Source organism: Oncorhynchus tshawytscha, linkage group LG13, assembly GCF_018296145.1.
Source record: "Oncorhynchus tshawytscha isolate Ot180627B linkage group LG13, Otsh_v2.0, whole genome shotgun sequence".
NCBI classification, from domain to species: domain Eukaryota; kingdom Metazoa; phylum Chordata; class Actinopteri; order Salmoniformes; family Salmonidae; genus Oncorhynchus; species Oncorhynchus tshawytscha.
The window spans coordinates 57,291,663-57,317,566 of NC_056441.1; the positions used below are offsets into that span (position 1 = coordinate 57,291,663).

Genomic DNA, 25,904 nt, shown 5'->3' on the forward strand with positions numbered 1-25,904 from the left:
TAGCAGCTTCCTGTGGTGTTCTGTAGTCTAGGCAACAGTGGGACTGTGGCAAACAGTTCTGCACCTGCACCTCTCCTGAGATTGGAGCTCATAAACAACTTCTTAATGAATAAAAAAACTCATTGAAGCGCTGTCGAAAAACATGCCCGTCAGCAGGCTTCCTGTTCTCAGTCTACAGGGAGAGAGAAGGGTAAAAAGGAGAGGGAAAAGAGGTGAGGGGGGGAAACAGAGGATGAATACAGCAGACAAAGAGAGCTAGAGGGTGAAAACACAAACAGATAAAACATCTATGTAGAGTTTTCAAAGTCCCTCTGACTTGTCTCCTCTCTGCTCAGATACCATCTGACCCAGGGCTCAGTGCCTCATTTAAAACCATCTGTTTAACTACCAAGGGCCCCTGAGGCCTGATGCACCAACTCAATCACTATACACAGACAGGCCAGTACACAGGAGCAAGAGGGCCCTGTTACTACCAGCAGGACAGGAAGATTCAGAGACTTCAAGACAGCGTGTGTGTTGTGTCTGAGTTAAAGGAGGGTCCCGAACCAGTTTCCCATGAGGCCGACACCAATGCTGCGGGAGAAAGCCATGCTGGAGAGGAGAGGAGCAGAGGGTGGGGGTAGATGTGGAGGACAGGACCGGGGGTGGGGGGGGGGGGTTAGGGTTAGTATCGGAGCAGGGGTAAGGTGGGGGTGGGATAATGGGGTACCTTCTGGGCTCCAGAGAAGGCATGGTAGAAACTGGACACATAGGTCATTATGGCTTTCTCATCCGGACGGGCAGTGTTCACAATGTCTGTAGGGAAACCACAGTTACACACATACAGGCAGACGGAGACAGAGATAGTTACACACGTAGAGGGAGACACAGGCGGACAGACACAAACACTTTACAACAGGTATACAAACTGGAGGATAGAATTGTGAACACACAGACAAGGGAAAATGGGGGATGGACGATCCAACAGAAAAAACAGTGAGAGAGATGGAGGGGGAGGTAGGAGAGGGGGGCTGAGGCTAACGGTCTGTGTGTAAGGATGACCACAGCAGCTGTGATGTCACAACACATCCACCTGCACACTGGAGTCTTGGGATGGAAGAGCAGTCGGATGAATGAATACGATATGAACATGCAGAAACACGCCACACACACACACACACAACTGTGCCCTGTGCATACCTTCAGCGTCCATCATCTTGGGGATGTCCAGGTACTTCTCAGCCACCTCAAAGGCATTGTTCAGGTTGGTCAAGGGGTCATCCTGAGCAACCAATTAGAAGGTGAGAAAAACAAGCCACAGAAGGGGCAGATGTGCTGACGGGAGTATGTGCTGACACACTCACCTTCCTTAGCTTGTCGTAGTCAATGAGCTCTGGCCTGTGTCTGTGGATCAGAGCGTTGAAGGCAAGGCCATCCTTCCAGCTGTTAATATATGAGAGAGCGAGAGAGATCAGGAAGACGGTTCTACAAAGCACATACATAGGTCATTCACTGTTCACCGGGCGCCGAAGACGTGGATGTCGATTAAGGCTGCCCCTCGCACCTCTCTGATTCAGAGGGGTTGGGTTAATTGCGGAAGACACATTTCAGTTGAATACATTCAGTTGGACAACTGCCTAGGTACCCCCCTTTCCCTTATGCACACACTTCTAACGTCTCTCCTACGTTTGGTGACGGCCCTGAATTTTTCTGAACCGTCTCAGTGCTTCTCCTTCCAATAGGGCGCTTTCCCTTTAATTCCCATTTAAATAGTTCTCCTTCCAATAGGGCACTTTCCCTTTAATTCCCAATTAAATAGCCAGCATCAGCTGCCCAAAAGTGAGGTTGTGATGGAGATGTGAAAGAGGATGTGTTCAACCCTCAGTTCCCGAAGCTTCTCTATTCCGTTTGTTTTGTTGCCGTTAAACGTGTGTTTTGTAGCCTAATAGAGTTTACCCAGGAGCCACTCTTCGCGTCCGTGGACTACACCTCTCTGTTCTTCGTGGCCTTTCTCAGCTGGAGAGCTGTTGGCGGATTGGATTGTCTGACTGACCACAACCTTTTTGTATACGGTATTTCATTTGTTTTGATGTGAGGTATACGGTGATGATTTATGTAGTTAGTTGTAGTTGAGGACTTAGTAAGAGTTGATACGCTTTAAAGTTCTGTGGTAAAATAATTGTTATATTGATTGTATGATTAATACTGGGTTTACGCTACACTTGAATGAACGGACAAACATTGCGTGACAAAGGTCACTTGAGTTCCCTGAACTCCTTTACCGGGCTGGACTCTTTTTAGGCCCGAGGTACAGGACATTTCTGGAGGAACCAGAACTCATTGTGTTATATTATTATATGTGTGTAATCATTTATGTTGGTAATACAACCCACGCAAAATAATAGTTGTTTTTCAAGTTCTTTCCAATGTTTTAAGGGTTTATGAAAAGTTTATTTCCATCCTGACTTTTACATAAGTCCTTTGTATTGGTGTAGACTTGACGGACCAGATGGGACTCATTCCCTCCAAAACCAAAAGGAGAAACCAATGTTTTCTCTGGTAGGCACAACCTACCTGGCACCCCTATAAAAAATAACCTCAAGTCAAAACCGTTAGTTTCACCAGCAGAGGGCAGCCTTTCTAGAAGCACTGGTGGAGTTTGCTGGAGTGTGTGGGTAAACGCAATGTTTGAACAGGCTTCACTACTGTGGAATTTTATAGAGGTCAAACAAGAATGTCTGGAGAACTACTGTAACCTGTTCGGGTCTCAGGTTCTGTCGCCAGGAATGACGTCTAGCTCTTGTCGAGGTTTGTGTGTGTGTGCGCGCTGCTACCTGATGTGGAAGTTCTGCACGTTGACGTTTTTGTAGGGCGCGGTCTTCCTCTGGCACCACAAGAGCAGGCCCTCCTTGGCAGAGGTCTCTGGAAAGGGGAGAAGGGGAGTTAGATACCCGTCTACAGCAGGAGCTCCGGAGTGTGATGTACTGCCTGTTCTGTTCCCTGATCATTAAATTACACCCACCTGGTGTCCCAGGTTTAAAAATCAGTCCCTGCTTAGAGGGGAAGAAGGGGAAAAAAGCAGTGGAACTGTCTTCAAGGTCCAGATTAGAATTTGAAGGGTCTATGGTATGTCCAAAATGGCACCCTATTCCCTATATAGTGCACTATTTTTGACCAGAGCCCTCTTGGAATAAGTTGACATTTCAGAGTCAGACGCAGCCTAGACCCATCTTCCACCATGTTTGAGAGTGCAGTATAGATAGCTAACGTGTTTAACTTCTCTCTCGGTCAGAGTGTGCCGTGGAGCCGGGGGTTAACGATCTCTCCTGCCATTGTCCGTCTTCGTCAAGTACCAGTGAGAGCAGAACAGGCTTGTAGGCCAGACTTGTATTCACTTGGCTCGGCTCACTCAACCTCCTGTGGACTCAGCAGAACAGTTCAGAGCAGGGGAGATGCATTGCATCTGAGAGACCCAGTTGCTTCCACTCCACTTCCCGGTGGAATCCCCTCAGCACAGCTGTGTTTTGAATAGGAGTGTGTGTGTGTGTGTGTGTGTGTGTGGAGGAAGAGGGAAATGCCTGCTCTGTTCCTGGCATAAGAACATGGAGCAGCACAGATCTAATGAATGAGGGGTGATTTAAGGACAGTGTCATCCCCCAGGTTCAAAGAACATTCTTTAAAACCAGTCATAATGTTTCCAGATGAGTTTCGGATTTAAAAGAGAACAGGAAGAACATAAAGCAAAGTGTTTTCTAAAGCAACATTAGGGGCTGATTAAAATCCTAGCTGCCTATTGATGAGGCCTAACAGGGGGAGAGCGAGAGAGACTGACCTTCCACAGAGATGTCCTGGATGGCGAAACGGAGGATTATTGTCCAGATCATGCCCAGGGTCATCTTGGCGTTGCCATCCACAATTTCTAAGGAGGGGAGACAAGACAATCACTCAGAAATACAATAAATATCAACTCTTGTGCATTAGCCTGGTCCCAGATCTGTTTGTGACATCACGTCAACTCCTTGTCATAATAGCAGATCTGGGACTAGTTCTACATATATTTGTAGGCTTAAAATATGAATAGTGCAAATACAAATATGCACAGTGATGGGCTGGGTACAGCATGTATAATGCATTTAAGCAAAGTCCCAAGGTGTTACAGCAGCTTTGAACAGGTAAGAGAATGGTTGTGTCTGTCCCCCTCCAACGCTTCATCATGGAGTCAGTTTCTATCTCTCTCCCTCTCCGTGCCTGCCTCGGTCTCGCTCTCTCTCTCCCCCTCTCCGTGCCTGCCTCGGTCTCGCTCTCTCTCTCCGTGCCTGCCTCGGTCTCGCTCTCCCCTCCCTCTCCGTGCCTGCCTCGGTCTCGCTCCCCCTCTCCGTGCCTGCCTCGGTCTCGCTCTCTCCCTCTCCGTGCCTGCCTCGGTCTCGCTCTCCCCTCTCCGTGCCTGCCTCGGTCTCCCCCTCTCCGTGCCTGCCTCGGTCTCGCTCCCCCTCTCCGTGCCTGCCTCGGTCTCGCTCCCCCCCTCTCCGTGCCTGCCTCGGTCTCGCTCTCCCTCCCCTCTCCGTGCCTGCCTCGGTCTCTCTCTCTCCCTCTCCGTGCCTGCCTCGGTCTCTCTCTCCCCCTCTCCGTGCCTGCCTCGGTCTCTCTCTCCCCCTCTCCGTGCCTGCCTCGGTCTCTCTCTCCCCCTCTCCGTGCCTGCCTCGGTCTCTCTCTCTCCCCCTCTCCGTGCCTGCCTCGGTCTCTCTCTCTCCCCCTCTCCGTGCCTGCCTCGGTCTCTCTCTCCCCTCTCCGTGCCTGCCTCGGTCTCTCTCTCCCCCTCTCCGTGCCTGCCTCGGTCTCTCTCTCTCCCCCTCTCCGTGCCTGCCTCGGTCTCTCTCTCCCCCTCTCCGTGCCTGCCTCGGTCTCTCTCTCCCCCTCTCCGTGCCTGCCTCGGTCTCTCTCTCCCCCTCTCCGTGCCTGCCTCGGTCTCTCTCTCCCCCTCTCCGTGCCTGCCTCGGTCTCTCTCTCTCCCCTCTCCGTGCCTGCCTCGGTCTCTCTCTCCCCCTCTCCGTGCCTGCCTCGGGTCTCTCTCTCCCCCTCTCCGTGCCTGCCTCGGTCTCTCTCTCTGTGCCTGCCTCGGTCTCTCTCTCTGTGCCTGCCTCGGTCTCTCTCTCTGTGCCTGCCTCGGTCTCTCTCTCTGTGCCTGCCTCGGGTCTCTCTCTCTCTGTGCCTGCCTCGGTCTCTCTCTCTGTGCCTGCCTCGGTCTCTCTCTCTGTGCCTGCCTCGGTCTCTCTCTCTGTGCCTGCCTCGGTCTCTCTCTCTGTGCCTGCCTCGGTCTCTCTCTCTGTGCCTGCCTCGGTCTCTCTCTCTGTGCCTGCCTCGGTCTCTCTCTTTTGCCATTTGTCCTTGTCTCTCCATCTCTGTCCGCCTCTCGCTCTCGCTCCCTGGGGTCAGGATGCTTCCAGCAGGTGACCTTTGGCAGTGTAGGGTGGTGGGCTGCTGGTCAGTGTGGTGGGGGCTAAGCTGAACCTCTGACAACTAGGCCGTGTGTAACATGCAGTAGGAATGAGGGGTGGAGGCTGGCAGGGCCATTTGTCAAGATAGCTGGAGCAGAAAGGTCATTGTCACGGCGACAGTCGGACGTGCACTCTCGGGCTGATTTACTGGCCTTGTGAAGGGCCTCTTGCTCCCTCTCCTCTAGAGCTCCCTTCCTCTCCAGCCAAATGACTTCACTCCCAAGTGGGAGATGTACTTGGCAGGATGCTGTGAGCTTTGGAGTTGTTTGTCAATGTTCTGTGTGTGTGTGGGGTAGGTAAACTGACCCTCCGCGCCAATGGACACCAGCTTAACTCCTTTGCCGGCGATGTAGTCCAGAGCTTTGTTAACGTTGTTGATCTTGTGGACCCTCATCTTGCCTCTCTCGGGCTTAGGTAACCGTTCCCCTGTGGATGAACACACACACACACACGCACACACACACAAAAACAGCCAAAAACACAGGCAAACAAAATGCAGTGAGCCCAGAGAGTCTCATGACAAAAACAGCCCTTTCCACCGTCTCAGCAGAACAGACAGGCACATCTCCTTTTAAAGTCACAGTATCAACCTTCACAGTCAAAACAGACAGCATCCTCTACAGGGCCAGAACCATGGCCTACGACCAGACTACTTAGTTGAAAGGTATCAAAAGAACAGGGGACACTAATGCGTTACAGAGTCCTTTTCTGGCACCGCACTTTCTGCCACAGTAGATTGGTGCTTAGCTGTGTCATGATGATCTAGTCGATGGGCTGGCTCACCTGAGATGACCTCCAGCAGGAGCATGAGTTTGAGGCCATCCCTGAAGTCCTCCTCGATGTTCTCGATCTGCGTGCCTGCTTTCCTCAGGTGGGAGTTGCACCAGGCCGTGAACGTCTGGAGAGAGACAGGAAGTGAGGTCAGAGTGGGCGAAAGCGAGGTCACAGATTGGTGTAACCAATAGGAGGCACCAGTAGTAGGCACTCTTTCCTCTGGTCAAAAAAAGATATCCCAATGCCCCAGGGCAGTGATTGGGGACATTGCCCTGCGTAAGGCGCTGTCTTTCAGATGGAATGTTAAACGGGTGTCCTGACTCTGTGGTCACTAAAGATCCCATGGCACTTATCGTAAGAGTGTTAATCTCGGTGTCCATACCATCATCGCCACCATCATCCCCAGCTTGCAATTGGCCCAGTCATCCCCAGCTTGCAATTGGCCCAGTCATCCCCAGCTTGCAATTGGCACATTCAACCCCCCCCCTTCCCTGTAACTATTCCCCAGGTTGTTGCTGTACACTTACCTAGTAAAATAAGGGTTAAATCAAATGTAAAAAACAGACAAAGGAACAAACAGAAAACAGGAAGAGGGGAGCTGCAGTTCCTCAGGGCGCACAGACAGTAGGTTACAGGTGACAGGAAGTGCGCTGTGATTGGTTGACGTAATTCTGAGTATAAGTGCTTATTGAAGGCTCAGGTCTCCCCCAGGCCATACAATCTTATACATTATGATTTAAAATGGCAAAACTGATCCCAATTCAGCACTCCTACTCCAAGCCTCTTTGTGAATATAGGCCCTGATCTCTTTAATTCAACTAACAGTCAGTATTTACGAGAGTGTTTCATGAGGTGAGTGAGCTGTTTTTTAAAAATTTATTTTTATTTCACCTTTATTTAACCAGGTAGGCTAGTTGAGAACAAGTTCTCATTTGCAACTGCGACCTGGCCAAGATAAAGCATATCAGTGTGAACAGACAACACAGAGTTACACATTGAGTAAACAATTAACAAGTCAATAACATAGAAAAAAAGGGGAGTCTATATACATTGTGTGCAAAAGGCATGAGGAGGTAGGCGAATAATTACAATTTTGCAGATTAACACTGGAGTGATAAATTATCAGATGGTCATGTACAGGTAGAGATATTGGTGTGCAAAAGAGCAGAAAAGTAAATAAATAAAAACAGTATGGGGATGAGGTAGGTAAAAATGGGTGGGCTATTTACCGATAGACTATGTACAGCTGCAGCGATCGGTTAGCTGCTCAGATAGCAGATGTTTGAAGTTGGTGAGGGAGATAAGTCTCCAACTTCAGCGATTTTTGCAATTCGTTCCAGTCACAGGCAGCAGATAACTGGAACGAAAAGCGGCCAAATGAGGTGTTGGCTTTAGGGATGATCAGTGAGATACACCTGCTGGAGCGAGTGCTACGGATGGGTGTTGCCATCGTGACCAGTGAACTGAGATAAGGCGGAGCTTTACCTAGCATGGACTTGTAGATGACCTGGAGCCAGTGGGTCTGGCAACGAATATGTAGCGAGGGCCAGCCGACTAGAGCATACAAGTCGCAGTGGTGGGTGGTATAAGGTGCTTTAGTGACAAAACGGATGGCACTGTGATAAACTGCATCCAGTTTGCTGAGTAGTGTTGGAAGCAATTTTGTAGATGACATCGCCGAAGTCGAGGATCGGTAGGATAGTCAGTTTTACTAGGGTAAGTTTGGCAGCGTGAGTGAAGGAGGCTTTGTTGCGGGATAGAAAGCAGACTCTTAATTTGAATTTCGATTGGAGATGTTTGACATAAGTCTGGAAGGAGAGTTTACAGTCTAGCCAGACACCTAGGTACTTATAGATGTCCACATATTCAAGGTCGAAACCATCCAGGGTGGTGATGCTGGTCAGGCGTGCGGGTGCAGGCAGCGAACGGTTGAAAAGCATGCATTTGGTTTTACTAGCGTTTAAGAGCAGTTGGAGGCCACGGAAGGAGTGTTGTATGGCATTGAAGCTCGTTTGGAGGTTAGATAGCACAGTGTCCAAGGACGGGCCGGAAGTATATAGAATGGTGTCGTCTACGTAGAGGTGGATCAGGGAATCGCCCACAGCAAGAGCAACATCATTGATATATACAGAGAAAAGAGTCGGCCTGAGGATTGAACCCTGTGGCACCCCCCATAGAGACTGCCAGAGGACCGGACAGCATGCCCTCTGATTTGACACACTGAACTCTGTCTGCAAAGTAATTGGTGAACCAGGCAAGGCAGTCATCCGAAAAACCCGAGGCTACTGAATCTGCAGATAAGAATATGGTGATTGACAGAGTCGAAAGCCTTGGCCAGGTCGATGAAGACGGCTGCACAGTACTGTCTTTTATCGATGGCGGTTATGATATCGTTTAGTACCTTGAGCGTGGCTGAGGTGCACCCGTGACCGGCTCGGAAACCAGATTGCACAGCGGAGAAGGTTGTAAGGTTGATGTACTGCAGTGTACGCTATCCTGGTCACATATCCGCTTGTACCATCACGTTAACTCCTAGTCCCTCACCGTCATTCCAAACATGTTTCTGTGCTCAGTGACACATTCTTTAAAAAGGGCTCGCATGACAAGTAGTTGACATGATAGCACAAAACAGATATGGGACCGGGCTAACTGTACACATTATTAAAAACTAGGCCTGGCACCAACGCAAAACATTTTTTTTGCATTTTATCCCACCAACATTAGCTCACGAAGCACTTTCTTTCTAGTGACAGTAATTGGAAAACATGTGTTTTGAATCTGCTTATTTTGAAAAGTTGTGGCACACACTTCATTAGTGGAGGGTTAAAAATGTTCTCCCCAAACTCCTGATCTTTCTTTAAAAAAGAAAAAAATCCCTCAGAGAAGGAAACTAGCGTCTGAAATGTGAGCTAAATAGTGTTCCTTCCTGACTGGGTTATTCTTTATCCGGCAGAAATGGCATTATAAGAGGACTTGCCGTCCTTAACTCTGTGGGTTGTAGTCGACTGGAACATAGCTTCTGTAATCCACACCAACACCAATAAAACACAGCGATTCCTGAGTGGGTTAAACAGTAGAGATGGGGGACACTAACCCTCGTACACCTTTCTCCTTGTCCAGAGTCAACGAGACCCAACATGGCTCCATTCAACCTCTGAGCTACCATTTGAACACACCACTTTGTCCTTTTGCCCCTCCCCCCAATAACTTTGTTTCACCGTCTCCCCGTATCACAACCCCGAGTTGGGATCAGTCTCCCCTCCCTCCCCCAAGGTTAGGCATGGCAGGGTGTTACGATGTGTGTTGAAGTATGACAACATTATGACAGGGTGCTGGGCCTGGGCCTGCCACTCTCCCCATTCCACTGGGCTGCCACACAAAGGGCCCATTGAGCAGCATGTATATAATGAGTCCCTTCAGCACCCTCCAGCCCCTGCCTGAGCGAGACCCACGGGGACAGGGGAGGGGCAGGAGAGGAGGGCTGACACACAAACAAACATCCCCTGCAAACACTGCTCCCGCACGGTGTAGCACGCCATCAGCCTCTGTAACAGAGCAGGGATGTGGCGCAGCACAGCAGCATTAACATGCACAGATAATTACCAACACAACAAACTAACTTGAACATAGACAGAGTAAACCAGGTCACATTCTAATTACTCTAGCTAGACACCAATAGCCTATATGATACAAAACCACCAGCTGAAAATATCTATTGTATTCTACTTCCTTGTTGTGGTAACAGTGTTCAGCGACACCACTAGGTTACTATTAACCCTAATAGGAAGCGCAAAGGCTCCGGCGCCATATCCCTAACAGGCATGTCACACAGCGACACAGGTGGGCATCTCTAAGTCAGGAAGGGATTGGGCAGACCTTTTCGCATTAGTGCTGGCATTTTACACCTCAGCGTTGCTCAAAGTTTGAATCAATTTCCGTAGTGAGCAAATAGTTTGCCCTTCTATGGCCAGGTACGTGTTGGTTGAGTGTCTGTGAGGGGACACTATTCTTGTCGTGTTGAAGGACAGAGCAGGATCATTGCCACTCAGGACAGATCCTAGTAAAACAGGTCAAGTGGATTACAGGGATCTCTGCTCTCTCAGTCTACAACCAATGACCTCGACTAAAATTGGACACAGACACACAGGGCAACAGCCAAGAGGAAACCTTGAGACAATGTCTCACTATCTGGAGATAAAAGCCATGCGTTTTTCTTTCCAAAGCTACCGGTATGTCCACGCTTGACTAATGAGGATCAGAATAACTCAGAATTCCGCTGTGTTCTGCTCAATTTGGCGACAGAAAAAAAGGTCACCTTCGGCCTAACAAGGGTTAACTTAAGGGTCATGTAGATGGACGGATAGCTCAGGTTTTAGACAACAAGGAGACAAACAACTCAGGTCTCTGCCTGCCAACCGACCAGCAGCACTCCCCGAGCAGGAATGCAAGGGAGATGCAAGAACCGACAACCTACACACCCATTCCTTCCTTCTGACACACACTATCCCTGACGACGCACGCAGCACCCTAATCAAACACCTGCTTTGTGACACACTAAAACGGGTAAGGGTGTGGCTGGCTGCACCTAGAAAGAATGACATAGGCTCGCAACACAATGCTATTGCACAACCGCTGTGCATTCCGCATGACTCCATGATGTGATGACCCGCCCACTGCTGTAATGAATGACAGCCTACCCAATCACTCACTGATGAGCTCACTCTCTCACCATATTGTGCTCGTTCTGTAACTACATACATGTACACGCTGTCTCCCAGTCAGTAACACGCTGTCTCCCAGTCAAAAAACAAAGGCAGGCAGCAACATGCAGCAGGGCCAGCTTAGCTCTGGGAGTGTCAGCTAGTAGCTACGCCCCAACCATGTGTGTGTGCCCTAAAATCATTAAGGCCTAAGGGACAACGGCTGACAGGCCCAGTCAGGGACATGGACTGGTGGTGGGTACAGTGAGTGTGTGCTCTCAATAGTCACAGAGGTGAGGAAACCAATTAACAGGGAGGAAGCTCCCACGCTACTGATTATAAAGTTATTGTCATCATTATAACTGCTCCTGTATGAGGTGTGGAGGGGCTGTGTGCTATTATGGAGCTCCTGTGAGGATTTCGTGAGAGGCGACAGCAGAGGTGTGTGTCGCCCACCTGTGACTGAGTACAGGGAGTGGAAGGTAGCAGGCAGGCAGAGGTCTGGGAGTCAGTCGTCAACACCTTGGCCCACACAAGGCCACCTATTCTTAGGCTACGGCTCAATTAGCTAGGTCTGCCTGGTGGCCGACGCACTAGAGGTCTGTGAGGTGCCCATCGTCTCAGTCAGTAGTCGCATAATAGCCCCTCTGTTCAAACACACTGGAACAGGTAGCTCATTGTGCCTGCCTACCAGCCAGACTATTTCACTAGATGACTATTAGGAGTAATAGCATTTTCCTGACAAGAGCACACAAACACACTTGGAGCAGGAGGAAGCTTGATTATCCAACACCACTTCCTTCAAGTTCGGCGGCTGGCTGGCCATTCGGATCAAATCATGTATGAAAGAATGACCAGGGCCCGTATTCATAAAGCAACGCAGGAGTGCTGATCTAGGATCAGGTCCCCCCGATCTTTCTAATCGGATTCATTATGATCTAAAACAAACTGGATCAGCTATCCTGATTTGAGGCACTATCAATATGGGCCCAGGTTTCATTTTAGACACATTCCTTCTAGAACGAACCCACCTAGTACCAACAGAGCTTAACATGACACACACTGGGGGAGCTGGCTGGCTATGTAATCTGGGAAGGCTGTACAGTGCTGACTTTCACCTACCCCCTGTAGCAGCTTATAGGGGAGAGGCATACAAACACACCCTGCTGCTCTATAACACCACCTCTCACCTTTAGCACACACACACACAAACGATACATAGCTAGGGAACCATGCAATGCATCAGCACATCCATAGGGCACACAGGACTGGTGTGAGGTAGTGGGGGTTAGGGTGCACTAAAATGCAAAAGCACTGGCAGGGTTCATTTTCCCCCAGTGTTCAGCCTCTGTAACACACACACACACACCAGAGAGAGAGAGAGAGAGCCGCACGCCAGCTGAATTCATAAACAGCTGTTTGTACAATATCAGAGCCGCACTCCAGCTGAATGCATAAACAGCTGTTTGTACAATATCAGAATTCTCTCAAGGTCAGCTCTACCATAGACAGTGAAGCACCACTCCACCTTGGTCTTCCATGTTGCCCACCTTTTATCAATGACTCAATACAGCAACACAAAAGGCAACCTTGAGGGAATTGGATTCTTTGATGGCCAGAATGTTCTTATTGCTGTAGGCCCTACAGACCATCTACATAGCTCCGGTCTCCAGTCCAAACTCACGCATGGTAATAATCTAGCCAGCTACCATAAGTAGTGAGCACTCATCCTCAACCATTTCCCAGAGACTTTCTGTTAAAGATAGTTAATGGTTGAGTAGTATATCCCTGGGCTGTTCCCTGACTGGATCCCTCCCTAATCCTACCCCTGTATTACAGAAGCCCTGGGCTGTTCCCTGACTGGCTCCCTCCCTAATCCTACCCCTGTATTACAGAAGCCCTGGGCTGTTCCCTATGACTGGCTCCCTCCCTGATCCTACCCCTGTATTACAGAAGCCCTGGGCTGTTCCCTATGACTGGATCCCTCCCTGATCCTACCCCTGTATTACAGAAGCCCTGGGCTGTTCCCTATGACTGGCTCCCTCCCTGATCCTACCCCTGTATTACAGAAGCCCTGGGCTGTTCCCTGCAACTCGCTCCCTCCCTGGGACGGGCCATCTATTACAGAAGCCTTTAAAGAGTATGCCCTGGTGTTGAAGTCACTCTGCTCTCATTACCCTGTCAGGTCTGGACAGGTGATCATTAAAAAACAAACATAGCACACACAAACCTCTCTCTCTTCGTGTGCTGACAAGCCAACACTAAAAAGAGGAACTGATCGGAGTACAGATTCTCATCCAGTGAGAAAGTGTTGTTTCAGTTTGCCAGTAGAAGTGACCATTAGGGCAAACTGCTGTAAACAGAAGCTGACAAACAGTTTGATAAATGAGAGCTTATCCTGACATCTCTAGTGGGCTCTCTTATGGTCGCCCAGAAAAACAGAGATGACGAGGAGAGGAGGAAAAGCGGGAACACAATTTGGTTGAGGTGTGAGCATAATGCATGAAGGTACGACGTAACATGAATGTCAAAGCCCTGCAGCATGACAGTGACCCACACATGACCTGCACCTCATGTTATGTGATGGGTGTAGGGTACACCTCTAGTAGGGAAGAGTCTCAGAATGTGTCCCAATAAATCACTCCCTCCTCCTAATGTTCACTACAGCCCACAAAAATAAAAGCGTTGGATTGGTGGAGGCATGGGCTGGTGGGAGATTCCTCAAATTCTTTCAAATCCGTGAAGGGACGTTAACAACTGCACACTTTGGAACTAGAGACTTGGGAGTGGGACACAGTGTTGCACAACGGTGGTGGGCAGGAGAGTTGTCCCCAGGTCAGACTCAACTAGAGGAAGCTCTGGTTAAAGAGAAGTAGTGACCTAGAAGTATTAGTGCTGCAGCTCTGTGTGGTTACTGGACTTTCTTTTGAAGTCTCCTGCAACGGGGGGGAACAGAGAGGGGGAACAGAGAGGGGGGGGTAGAACAGAGAGGGAGAGTAAATACCGGGGGCAAAATGTCGGACTTTTCACACACACACACACACCGTAGGAAATTCCAGCAGGGGGAAGCAGTGTTTATTTGTTGATTTATTTATGTGGCTTCCTGTCTTTGTGCGAGTCCAGGTTGGGTTGCACCGAGCAAGGGGGCTCTACTGCGCTGTTAACCCTTTCAGTGACCTGCCTTGGGCCAGATTCTGTTACAAGCCAAGACCCGGGGGATGAGACAGACTGGGAGGAGAGGTACAGCTACAGAAGTAGAGCAGGATAGGGCCACACATCCTACAGACCAGCATGTCAACACTCAGGACAGTGAGGACACACTGTTGTGCAAATGTAGACTGTTGTGTGTCAATAGTAGTGCTCTGAGCACAGTCTGTTGCTTAATGTCAACAACTGCCAATTAGCCTATACGTTGTGTCAATACTCTTAAACAGCTGCAGCTCCGATGCTCAATACACAGAACAAATTAGACAACTTTATCTGACCATGGACACACACATTTGACGTACATGCTGTAATTCTAGTTACTGGCCTAGGATTTAGTAAGGCCGAGCAGGCAGTCCTATGAGAATCTCTGTTACCTTATAAAGGATGACATTAAAAGAGGCACCAGGCAGCAGTCACAGTGAGGTGAAACGGCCTAGTAGCATCCATTCAGCAGCAGCATGGGACATGGCTGGGTAAAGTATGTAGGCCACAGGCAGCTCAGCTGACACAGGCAATATGGCCGCCCACCCTAGCCTCCCACTCCCTGCTCAGTGAGAGGATAAAAGAGTGTTTAATGAGAGGCTGTGGCAGTGACCTGAGAGGGAATCTCCAAATATGTGCACCGTTCCTTTCATCTGCGGTCCAGTATAGACCCCCTTCAAATCAGGGGAGGGGAGGGATGAGAGAGTGAGGGGGAAAAGTGAGAGAGAGGGAGGGTTGGTGACGAGAGCCAGGAGAGCCGTCGAAGGAATGACCGTCATCTTAATTAGAACGATAGAGATGTCAGGAATGCCAACTATGTCTATTGAGAGCAAACTTCTGAGAGGCGGCTGGTTTGGGTCATGGCATTTTGGGCAAAAACGCAGAAGGAACAGTGAGGCCGGAGGGGGCCATTTTTTGTATTTAGTCTGCCAAGACAGCAGCTACTCTTCCTGCAACATTAAGGCAGTTATATATTTTAAAAACATTATATTAACAGATTTCACAACACATTAAGTGGTGTGCCCTCAGGCCCCTACTCTACTACCACATATCTACAACACAAAATCTGTGTGTTGCTTCACAGTCCCGGCTGTTCCATAAACTGTATTTTTATCAGTTTAAAAAAAATGAAATTGTACTGCTTGCATCAGTTACCTGATGTGGAATAGATTTCCATGAAGTCATGGCTCTGTGTAGTACTGTGTGCCTCCCATAATCTGTTCTGGATTGTGAAGAGACCTCTGGTGGCATGTATTGTGGGGTATGCATGGGTGTCCGAGCTGTGTGCCAGTAGTCAATCTCTCTTGCAAATACAAGTAGTGATGAAGCCAATCTCTCCTCCACTTTGAGCCAGGAGAGATTGACATGCATATTATTGTTCTCTCTCTGTATACATCCAAGGACCAGCCGTGCTGCCCTGTTCTGAGCCAATTGCAATTTTCGTAAGTCCCTCTTTGTGGCACCTGACCACAAGACCGAACACTAGCCTAGATGCGACAAAACTACAGCCTGTAGGATCTGCCTTGTTGATAGTGTTGTTAAGAAGGCAGAGCAGCACTTTATGGAGGACAGACTTCTCATCTTAGCCACTGTTGTATCAATATGTTTTGACCATGACAGTTAACAATCCAGGGTTACTCCAAGCAGTTTAGTTCAACTTGCTCAATTTCCACATTAGTCATTACAATATTTAGTTGAGGTTTAGTGAATGATTTGTCCCTAACTTGTGTCATCAGTAAAGATTGAAAGTAGTAATGGGCCTAGACAGCTGACCTGGGGAATTCCTATTTCTACCTGGATTATATTGAAGAGGCTTACATTAAAGAACACCCTCTGTGTTCTGTTAGACAGGTGCCTGAGGGGGCACACACTTTCTAGTAGGCTTAAATTGAAGATATGGCAAATAGGAGTGGCAATATCATCCGATTTATCCTCAGTAATTTTTCCACCCAAGTCAGACCCCGGTGGCTTGTCATTGTTGATAAACAATTTTTCACCTCTTCCACACTCACTTTACAGAATTCAAAATTACAATGCTTATCTTTCATAATTTGATCAGAGATACTTGGCTGTGTAGTGTCAGTGTTTGTTGCTGGCATGTCAAGCCTAAATTTACTGATCATGCCAATGAAGAAAATCATTAAAGTAATTACCAAGATCAGTGGGTGTTGCGATGAACGAGCCATCGGATTCAATTGATAATGCGGAGTTTGCCTTTTTGCCCAAAATGTCATTTAAGGTGCTCCAAAGCTTTTTACTATCAATCTTTGTTTATCCTTGCCTCATCCCTCAACCATATAATTTTTCAATTCCTCATCAATCCATAGGGATTTAACTGTTTTACAGTCATTTATTTAATGGATGCATGCTAATTAGAATCAGGAATAAGCTATTTCATAAATGTGTCAAGTGCACCGTCTGGTTGCTCCTCATTTCACATCACGGACTAACTAATATTCTTTACATGAACAACATAGGGATCACTACAAAACGTTATGTATGACCTTCTGTACACTGTAATAGGCGCAGCCTTTGGAACTTTGGTCTTCCTAGATATGGCTAATATAATAACTACATCCGATGGATTTGGCAAATTTCTGCAGCAATAGTAATGATGTGATCAATACATGATGATTTCATTCCTGTGCTGATTGTAACTACCCTGGTAGGTTGACAGATAATCTGAACCAGGTTGCAGGCACTGGTTACAGCCAGTAAATATTTAAAAACACCCAGAAAAGATACCTCTGTTGATATCACACGTTATCCAGATAGTGACTGCTTGCACTTGGTGATCTATAAACAGCTCCCACCAGAATGGGCTTTAGGTGAGGTGATGAACCTGTCGCCATATTACGTCAACGGTGTTTAACATGAGATTCTTTAAGCTTTACAGGAATGTGCTTCTGAATATAAAAAGGCCACACCTCCACCTTTGGCTTTTCTTTTTTATTTAACCAGGAAGGGCTCTGAGATTAAAATCTCTTTTTCAAGAGCGCCCTGGCCAAGATAGGCAGCACCAAGTCATTACAAAAAAATTACAGACCGACAACATGAAAAACTACATCTAGTAAAAACCATTGAATTCACAAGAGTATAAAACAGCAAATTAAAAACATTGACAGGTCAGGGAATCAGCCTCAAAATCCTTCAGTGATAAACATTTCTGTATTGCTACCACTAGCAAAAGTATTATCTAAGTGAGTTTCAGAGATCGACAGAATGAATGTCATCTGTTACTAGCAAATTATTGATTTCATTAAACATGTTTCTTAAGCGACATATGTTAGTGATGCTATAGATGAAAACTACCTACAAAAAAGATCTAACCTAACTTTAAAGGCCCAGTGCTGTCAAAAATGTGATTTTCATGTGTTTAATATACATTTCCACGCTGAGGTTGGAATAATACTGTGAAATTGTGAAGAATGTGATCCTGCCCTTTTAGTGTAAGAGCTTTTTGAAAAGGCCGCCTGACATTTCAGCCTGTTTTGGTGGGATGGAGATTTTGCCTGCCCGGTGAAAATCACCAGGTGGAAAATGAGTTAGACCAATAAGAAAGTTCCCAACCTCTCTGCCAATACCAGCTAGTTTTCCCCTCCCTTTTCCCCTTCCCCTCCCAGACGTCCTAGCAGAATTATTGCTTGAGAAATTGCTCTTAACTAATAAGCTATTTTGGTTTATTTTTTTAACTGGAAACAATCACAGTAAGGTACATAAAGATGCACTATGCAGAAGTCTCTGCAAGTTCCTGGTTGCTAAAATGGTTTGCCTAATTTTAGTTTGTGACAAAACAAGCAGTCATTGTCTAGAGAATCATTGTACCATCTAAACAACTGTGAAATATATTTTCCATAAATTTAATTGGTTTATTTTCAGCTGGTGTACAAAACCGAAATGATAAACTCCAAAATAAAACTTAAGAAATAGCACAAATAGAACAGATCTACCACTTCTTAGACTTGCTTTCAATGAGAATGGAATATCTATAGCTCACATTTCTATGTGAATTTGGTCAGGTCGCCCAAAAAGTTACATATAGTAGCTTTAATTGTTACCCAGAAATAATTTGATATAGAGTTTAAAAAAACGTCAACATTGGATATTTAAGAGACCGTGTCGATGACTTAGTAAATAGAACTTTAGGCTCCACAGCCCTTGCAGCCACTGGAGTAAGCAGCCTTACACCACCCGTTCAAACACTGACTAAATCGTCAGCCCGCAAATCAACTTCCTTTTTAACGAGCCACAGGGCAGGAAAGCGCGGGGGGTGACGTCCATCCTTTAGTCTACATCCATCCAGGAAGAAGATTGTATTGAGATGAATCATTAGGAATGATAGTGATCCATCAGTGTAACACCACCACAGTTAACAATGTAGAGACCAGGAAACTAAACCACAGGAAATGAAGTCAACCTTAGAGTATCACGCTATGTTGGTGCATCTAAAATGTGCCGTAAATAGCTGAGATCACTTCAAGATAAGATGGGGACAGTCATGTTTGTTCATGGGTTCATGAGGTACAGCAACACAAGGGTATTTTAAAGTATTTTACAGTTTTATGGGTTGGAACTTATGTGCTATAATAGCAAGTGAAAGTTAAACCTTAAGTAACTACAGTCAAGTGGTTAAATCCCCCACATTCTGAGCTTTGTCAATAGACCGCCCCATGTGAACATCTAGCAGTCTAGTGGTGTCCCTTGTTACCCGTGACTTTTCCTGACCAAGAGCCACACCTCTAGTATACATTAGGTAGTGACAAGTTGGTCCAAGTCCTCAAATGGTCTTTTCAGGTCATGACATCCTCAAATTCCAATGGCTCAGATGTGAAGTTTACAGCTATTTCATGCCCAAAGACAAATGATCATCTCGATTATTGTGAGCCGACGTCTTTGTCAAGGAAATGCTTTCATAGCCGCTCAAGGATCACTTTCAGAGTATATGCCAAATGTAAACAAACCCAGCCCGTACGGAAAGGAGATAAGAGTGTGCAGACTAAATAGCGAGCTCAGGCCTCATCCTTTTGGCAGTTGGCTTAGGGGAGGACTGGGCCTTTCCCCTTTTAAACCTCTTCCCCAACTCACATTCCACTATGACATGGACACTTATTAAATACATTGGGTACATAACCCAAATAAATCACATCAGATGGAGATACTGTGGCAAGGTTCACATGGTAAATGTAGAACGCATGACAGGAGGTACAGAAATAAATTGAAAATTCAATTAAAGGGTTTTCCTTCCGTCCCAAACCCTCCACCCCCACTCCTCTGCAGAGGCGAGCGCTTAAGGATTGTGCCTTATCCAGATTCTTCAAATGGCAAACATAAGATAAGGATCCCTTTCAGTCTCCTCCCAGTTCGAGGCCAACGCCTGGAAACACAACCATTGAATCCCACACAATGGAGGCGTGCAGACTGACCTCTATGGGGGCACATCCAGACCATTGTCTACGGCCCAGACGTTCTGATAGACCATGATTTATGGAACGGATTCTTCACCTGCTTGAATTATTCTGTATGTTAGTAGTCATGAAACTGTATTTACGTCAATTATATACAATCAGAGTATCAAAATTGACCTTGACCACAGCCTGAAATGAGAAATTTCCTTGAGTGAATTTGCAATTGTAATGCAAGACCTTTGATCGAGTTACATATTACAGACTTCAGCCACCCCAAAATACATTTATTTACTTCCCAGAAGCTCTTTATCCACCCTTTGACCTTTAATAACAACGCAGCAGTTCAGCCAATCACAAAATAAGCTGATGTCATTACACGGCTCTGTCATTACATGGCTCATTCTAGGGATATGCATGTTTGTTTGTGCTGGGTTGGAGGGAATCTAGGTCCAATCCTGCCAAACAGGGAGGATGTGTAGTGTGAGGCGAGTCACCCAACAGGATGGATGCTTTTGATATGGCTCAGATCAGTCAGCATTTCCTGCAGCCTCTATGAGTAAGCGGTGATTGATGACAGCATCAATGGGGCTGGTCACCATAATGATGACAGACTTTCCACATAACACATCCAGACACGCAAATTTACCCTACTATGGGCTAAACGATGATGGGAGGATGGGTCACAACTTAAGGGTGTGGTTCCACCCATAGTTTCACCCATCACTCAAACTACAATAGATTTTTTTAAAGCAAATTTATGAGAAGTGAGTTGTCTATTCATGCCATTTTTTATATTACCATGAAACACTATTTGAGTAACATTATGGATGACACATACAGTTTAAATATGTGATTTCCTGACTGTACAGAGGCTAAGCCACAGCATCTCCTTCTCTGTAGGTGCTTACCAGAGTGTGAAGCAGTCCAACCAGAGTGACTGCTGACCTTATCTTTCTGGCCATTGAAAGAGGAAGCCATTACAAAGAGAAACAAGAAGTACAGGACAGTGAAGCACAGCTGAGGAACAAATACAGCAACCGCAAGCACTCTAAACAAGGCAACTGTGGTCAAATATTAGCAGGACGTTCCTCAAACCGGTAGTTCTCACTTTACTCAACCAGGCGCGAGTTATTTCAAACTTAATCCCAAGACTCACTGTAACCAAACAGGGTGCTCGGTTGGTAGAACCACGTCTGCCTCCTCTGCATTGGCCCACATGACATCTCCAGCAGCCCCCGCCATCAGTAAAGCTGGACAGGCAGCCAAGATTGTGTGGGTGCGCAGTTTGCTTGACACCTACACACAGACATTCTCCTCGCAGTGTGTAGCCAAGAGACAGCACATTTTTAACAGGTTACTGTGAACTTGACGCCTGCCCTTGTCCCAGACATCTCAACACTGAGACTGAACTGGACTACCAATGAGCCATTTAGTCAAAGACAGAGGATTATGGGGGAGGAGAGTCATTTCCTCAAATGGGTGTAGGGCTGGAATGACCGCCGTCCTAAGACGAAGGAATTTGTGAACGGTCTGCAAGAGGCTGAACTTCATGGCTCCAACACCACTGATGTAAGAACAAGAGATGTTCAGTGGGAACGCTGGCCTTTGTGCCCAGATGAACATGCTTAGGTTACCCTTGGGACTCGTTTCACAGCGATGGTGGGAGAGAGAGAGAAAAAGGAGCGTGACATTTCTGCTTTATTCCAGACATTCCCACTGGGGCAGGAGTGTGGAACTCTGGCCTCATTAGCCTGCACCTCATCTGCTCTAAATCTGTCACCTCCTCTAAATCTGTCACGTTCTCAGAGTCAGAGGAGATGTCTAAAACAGCCTCAAGCAATAGCACAGCCTGGAATCGTCTCTTTAATAGCGATAGTCAGCCTGGTCTGCAAGATCAGAATATATTAAACATGAATGGTCTATGGCAGGGTTCCCTAACTGGCCAGTGGGTAGTTTTACTTGCCACCCCCCCTCCAAAAAAATCCTTCTCATTGTTGGAAATAAGACTAAAAACATCAGGAAATAAGCTCCACGTGATTTTAAATGGAAGAAATCTGCTTAAGTGTTCCCACGTATACACACGATGGTGTGCACAATGTAAGCAAGGTTTGAAGTTATTTTTAAGTCAAACATATCCGTTTGTGCTTCTTGCAGTCAATTTGTAATTATGTTCCTGCAACCCAACCTTCCACTTAAGAAAAAAATAAAAAATAATCATTTAGTTGATGATTTTATGGATTCCACGGCCTGTTTTATGAAACATAGCCTAGGCTTATAGATTAAATTGTCCTGAAGTTACTCAACTAATGTTTCATCTTGTGAAATTGGTTCAGACTACATTTTTTATTTAACTAGGCAAGTCCGTTAAGAACAAATTCTTATTTACAATGACAGCCTAGCACAAGGCCTCCTGCGAGGCTGGAGATTAAAAATTATATTATATATTAATAAATAAATAAATGAGGACAAAACATGGCAGTGGAATAATCAATCATAAATATCTTTCTCATTAACAGTAAGTCAGGCAAAGGCTTTAAGACCAAGGCAAAAGCCAGAATGTGACAGAGGGGAAGGTGTGGGCTATTTGTAGAAAGCCTTTGAAATCCAATGTGGAGGACAGAGAGAGGGAAACAGAGGGAGCGGGAGAGAGAGCCTGAGGAAAATGTAACCAAACCAGAAAGGCAGGCTGGCCCAGTAGACAGCATTGTCACATTAACTGCCTCTTCCTGTCGTTGCCTGCCTCTCGCACTCGTTGCCTTATAAGGTGGCGTTATCACTGTGGCGATGATGTAACAGCTTAAAGTGCACCCCCCCCGCAAACCATTTTCTTCTTCTTCAAAAACACCTCTTTATCAGATGAAAAAGTTTGTTCAAATAATGGCCTGCATCTTAAAAGGACAACCCCCACATCCTTTCACAACAATTGTGTCCTGGATGTGTGTGTGTTTGTTCTAAAGTGAAGGAATGTGAAACACGACACACACACACCTCCTATGAGCCAGAAGAAGAAGAAAAAAAACAGGGAGAGAGAGAAAACACACTGCATTACTGCTGTAGCTTCTGTAACTGTGCAAACAGCACCCTCCATCCTGCCACTGGAGAAGGCGTCATGCTCCCGGTCTCAGGAAAGGTCTCCTATAGCAAAGTCCAATGTGTGCATGTGCGTGGCCTGAGATACCCTGCAGTGGAGGCTGGTGAGTTACACAGTCCTGTGGGTCATTAGGAGGGGGGCAGGAGGAGGAAGTCAGAACCCGCCCCACCACCGACAGACATTCCACAGCTAACCCGACCCTTTATGACTCACAGCCCTTCATGTCTGACACACACACACACACACACACAAAATGGATGCCAAGAAACTCAACACATATTGCAAAGGCATATACAAACATAGTTACACACACAGGATGCAAAGATTCTTGCTTAAATATTGTCCAAATGGCCATTGCCTAATCGTACCTATACACAGTCGAGAGCAGACTCACATAACTCACCCAACACAAACATCCAACCAGCCTTTTCTAAACAAAACACTGATCTCAAACATTATGAAGACGAGAAGGGGGCGGGGCTGAGGGAGAGAACATCACCAGACACCACACCCCTCTCCTGCAGTCAGAGTGTGGTGACAGGTGATGTGTGTGATGTGGTGAGAGTGGGCAGGGAGGGAGCCCTGGAGCTCAGCCCCTCTGCAGAAGAGGGGGGCAGACAGAGCCTCTTAAGAACCAACCCGGATCAGGATCTCTGGCTCGGCCACACCCCACATCACTGACTGGCTGCGACCCACCTCCCCGCCCTCCCCATCCACCGCCCCTCCCCTCTCCAGGGGTCTCTGCTGAATCAGACTCACTGCTGCTTCATGTCATAAACCCATGTACAGTACTTAACCCCTCCCTCCCCTCAATCTAAGTGGATTTGATACAATGAGCCCGTCTCAGATTGACCCCCACAGAGTCAGTTGGCCTGGGGTGCTAAGCCGGGGGGTACCATACATGTAGGTGGGGGATATTACAAGGCCGTTGAGAGTAATGCCCTCTTAATGACTTTCATAATGCACTGGAGTCACCCCCCTCCCCCTCTGGGCTGCTGCGTGGACCAGTCCTGTGTAAGCTTCAGAAACCGATATCTTCACATTCTTACATCCTGGAAATGAATTACACTGGCCTGGTCCCTAAAGACCATGGTAGTAGAGCAACACCAAAGACTGAGCTCAGAGAGACTGTACAAGATCATACCAACAACAATGTAAAGAACACTTGTACTGTGTGACACATGAGAACAGTGTGAACGCTGGTGGTGTGAACGGTGACACACTGAGGCATTCATTCACACATGAGATTCACCCATCTGTTTGGCTGGGCCTACACTGCTGCAGGTTGTTAGATTTTCCAGTACACAGCTGCGGTGGAGGGCCCCCTGTACAGAGCACTCTTTGTTAAAAGCTCTCTTGTTAAATAATGCCTTTGGGGGCTTTGATTTGTCCAAGATATTGTCTGGTGCACTTCCCTGGCCTGCACGGCTCTTTGAGGAAGGAGAACAGAGATGCAGGCAGTTGGATGATTCCCCAGTGAGTATAGGAGAGGAAGGAATTCACTGGGGGGAAACATATCTCTGACCCACACCCTGGGCCTGCTGTGATAAGGTCCTCTGTCAGCTGGCCAGTGACCAACAGGGAAAGGCAGGTCACAGTACAGACAGAGATAAATCACCCCAAGTCCTTTCCTCATCTCTCATCCAGCAGGTTATCCACTAACAGGCCTGGTTAAGGGTGGGGGGAGACACATCAAGGGCAATCCTCCTCCTTCAGTGAACACGGATCATCACTCTGCATTTGCTCCCAATCTGCCTCACGCAACGCTTATGGCCCCAAATCTCTCCGACTTTGTGGAACTGAAAGGCACAGAGTGATCTGATTCTCAGGGCTACTTCTACAACTGGAGTTTAATAAGGAAGCAACAGAAAACCACAGAAGCCACAACCTTTCTTCCCCTTTCTTGCTACTCCCTTGAGATGGACTCTAGTAGGAGTCACATACTGGGCTGAACTAGGGCAAACAAGCCCACGGGACTGGGCGAGTTTAAATGGGGACATCTACGGCACGAGGTGAGCCAGTGGTCTTGACACATCATACTAGAGAGATGGTGATGGCTGTGCCCAACCTAGGCCGAATAACCTCTCAAGTTAGAGGTCAAACCTTTATGAGTCTAGTGGGTGAACCGTCTGGCATAGCTGTATGCTTCTGGTCTTTGTAAGGTTGTTTGTGTGCTAGCAACAGTCTCTGAAGAGCTGCCTTTGTGTTGCAACACACTCGAGGGAAAAAAGCCAGGCATTTCACTTCCTCCCTTACAATCTGCCGGTCTGCCTCTGTAAATGCCTGACTAGAAAGAGCACCTCCCACACGAGGACCCAACCACACGGCTGAAATGTTAAACCGCACTAGCTTGCTGATGAAGACTAAATCTAACCGGCTGCTGGCCAAAAAATATAAATATATAGCCTAAATCCTAAAAATATAAATATATAGCCTAAATCCTAAAAATAAGCCTGTGTATTCCCGTGGGCAGTGCTCTAATCCTCTTACAGTCTTTTGTCTGGGCCCTGTACACTTGACTCTTTCAGTGGCGCTGCAGACATTAGATGCAAACAATGGGCCAAGGACAGAGGAAGTGTTGCTGTCGTTGATTCTCTCTGTGCCCTCTGACTGGATGCAGGGTGAAACCACGAACCGGCAGACAGCGACAAAGTCAGACAGGGACTGTGTGTGTGTGTGTGTGTTCAGGCACTTGTTTATTTTCTGTTGTTTTCCAAGGGCCGGGGGAAATTAACAACATCCCAAGTCCCAACAGGCCTAGTTTTGAGACCCTCTCTCACACTGTGCCCCACTTACCAGGGTCTTTAATAATAAAACGAGAAGCCACAATAGAAATGAGAGACGGCCTCAGAGACAACACTTCAAAGAGCTGCTCTTCTTTATGACCTTCCCTTATCATGGCTACAGGGTATCAAGAGCCCCATAAAAGGTGTTGTGAGAAGCAGTAGTGTCTGCCAATGAACTAACTAGTATAGATCCTTCAAAAAGACAGGAAGCAGTTCACTTTGGTTATTAATACACACCTGCTAGGAGCACCCCAGCAGCAGGTTCATCAGATCGAACCACATCTATCCAGACCAACCAGTCCTGACCCAAACTCAGCTGACCGACAGTTAAACTCATCAAACCTGCAGTTTATAAGCCAACACTTGCATCACTTCTATCCAAACAGATCTGTAAAGTAGGTCGTTGGGAATGTGTCCTTCAGCTCAAGGTTACCATTTGAGCAGCATTCTCCACAGCTATGGAAAGTCACTGACCAAAAGGCTTA

General features: G+C 47.1%; 1 protein-coding gene across 3 annotated transcripts in view; it reads right to left on the minus strand.

The window, feature by feature from the left end:
• The window catches only part of LOC112265290 (alpha-actinin-4), a 42,981-nt gene that overhangs the window by 11,561 nt on the left and 5,516 nt on the right, over positions 1–25,904 (minus strand). For 2 of the 3 annotated variants that reach the window (XM_042296011.1, XM_042296012.1), the window contains exons 2-8: positions 6,258–6,372; positions 5,781–5,900; positions 3,812–3,898; positions 2,814–2,901; positions 1,344–1,422; positions 1,180–1,261; positions 710–795 (exon numbers count right to left, since the gene is read on the minus strand). In XM_042296011.1, the coding sequence (XP_042151945.1) occupies positions 710–795; positions 1,180–1,261; positions 1,344–1,422; positions 2,814–2,901; positions 3,812–3,898; positions 5,781–5,900; positions 6,258–6,372 (657 nt within the window). The remainder of the gene's footprint in view (positions 1–709; positions 796–1,179; positions 1,262–1,343; positions 1,423–2,813; positions 2,902–3,811; positions 3,899–5,780; positions 5,901–6,257; positions 6,373–25,904) is intronic. The other variant, XM_024442442.2, reaches the window with a different exon arrangement.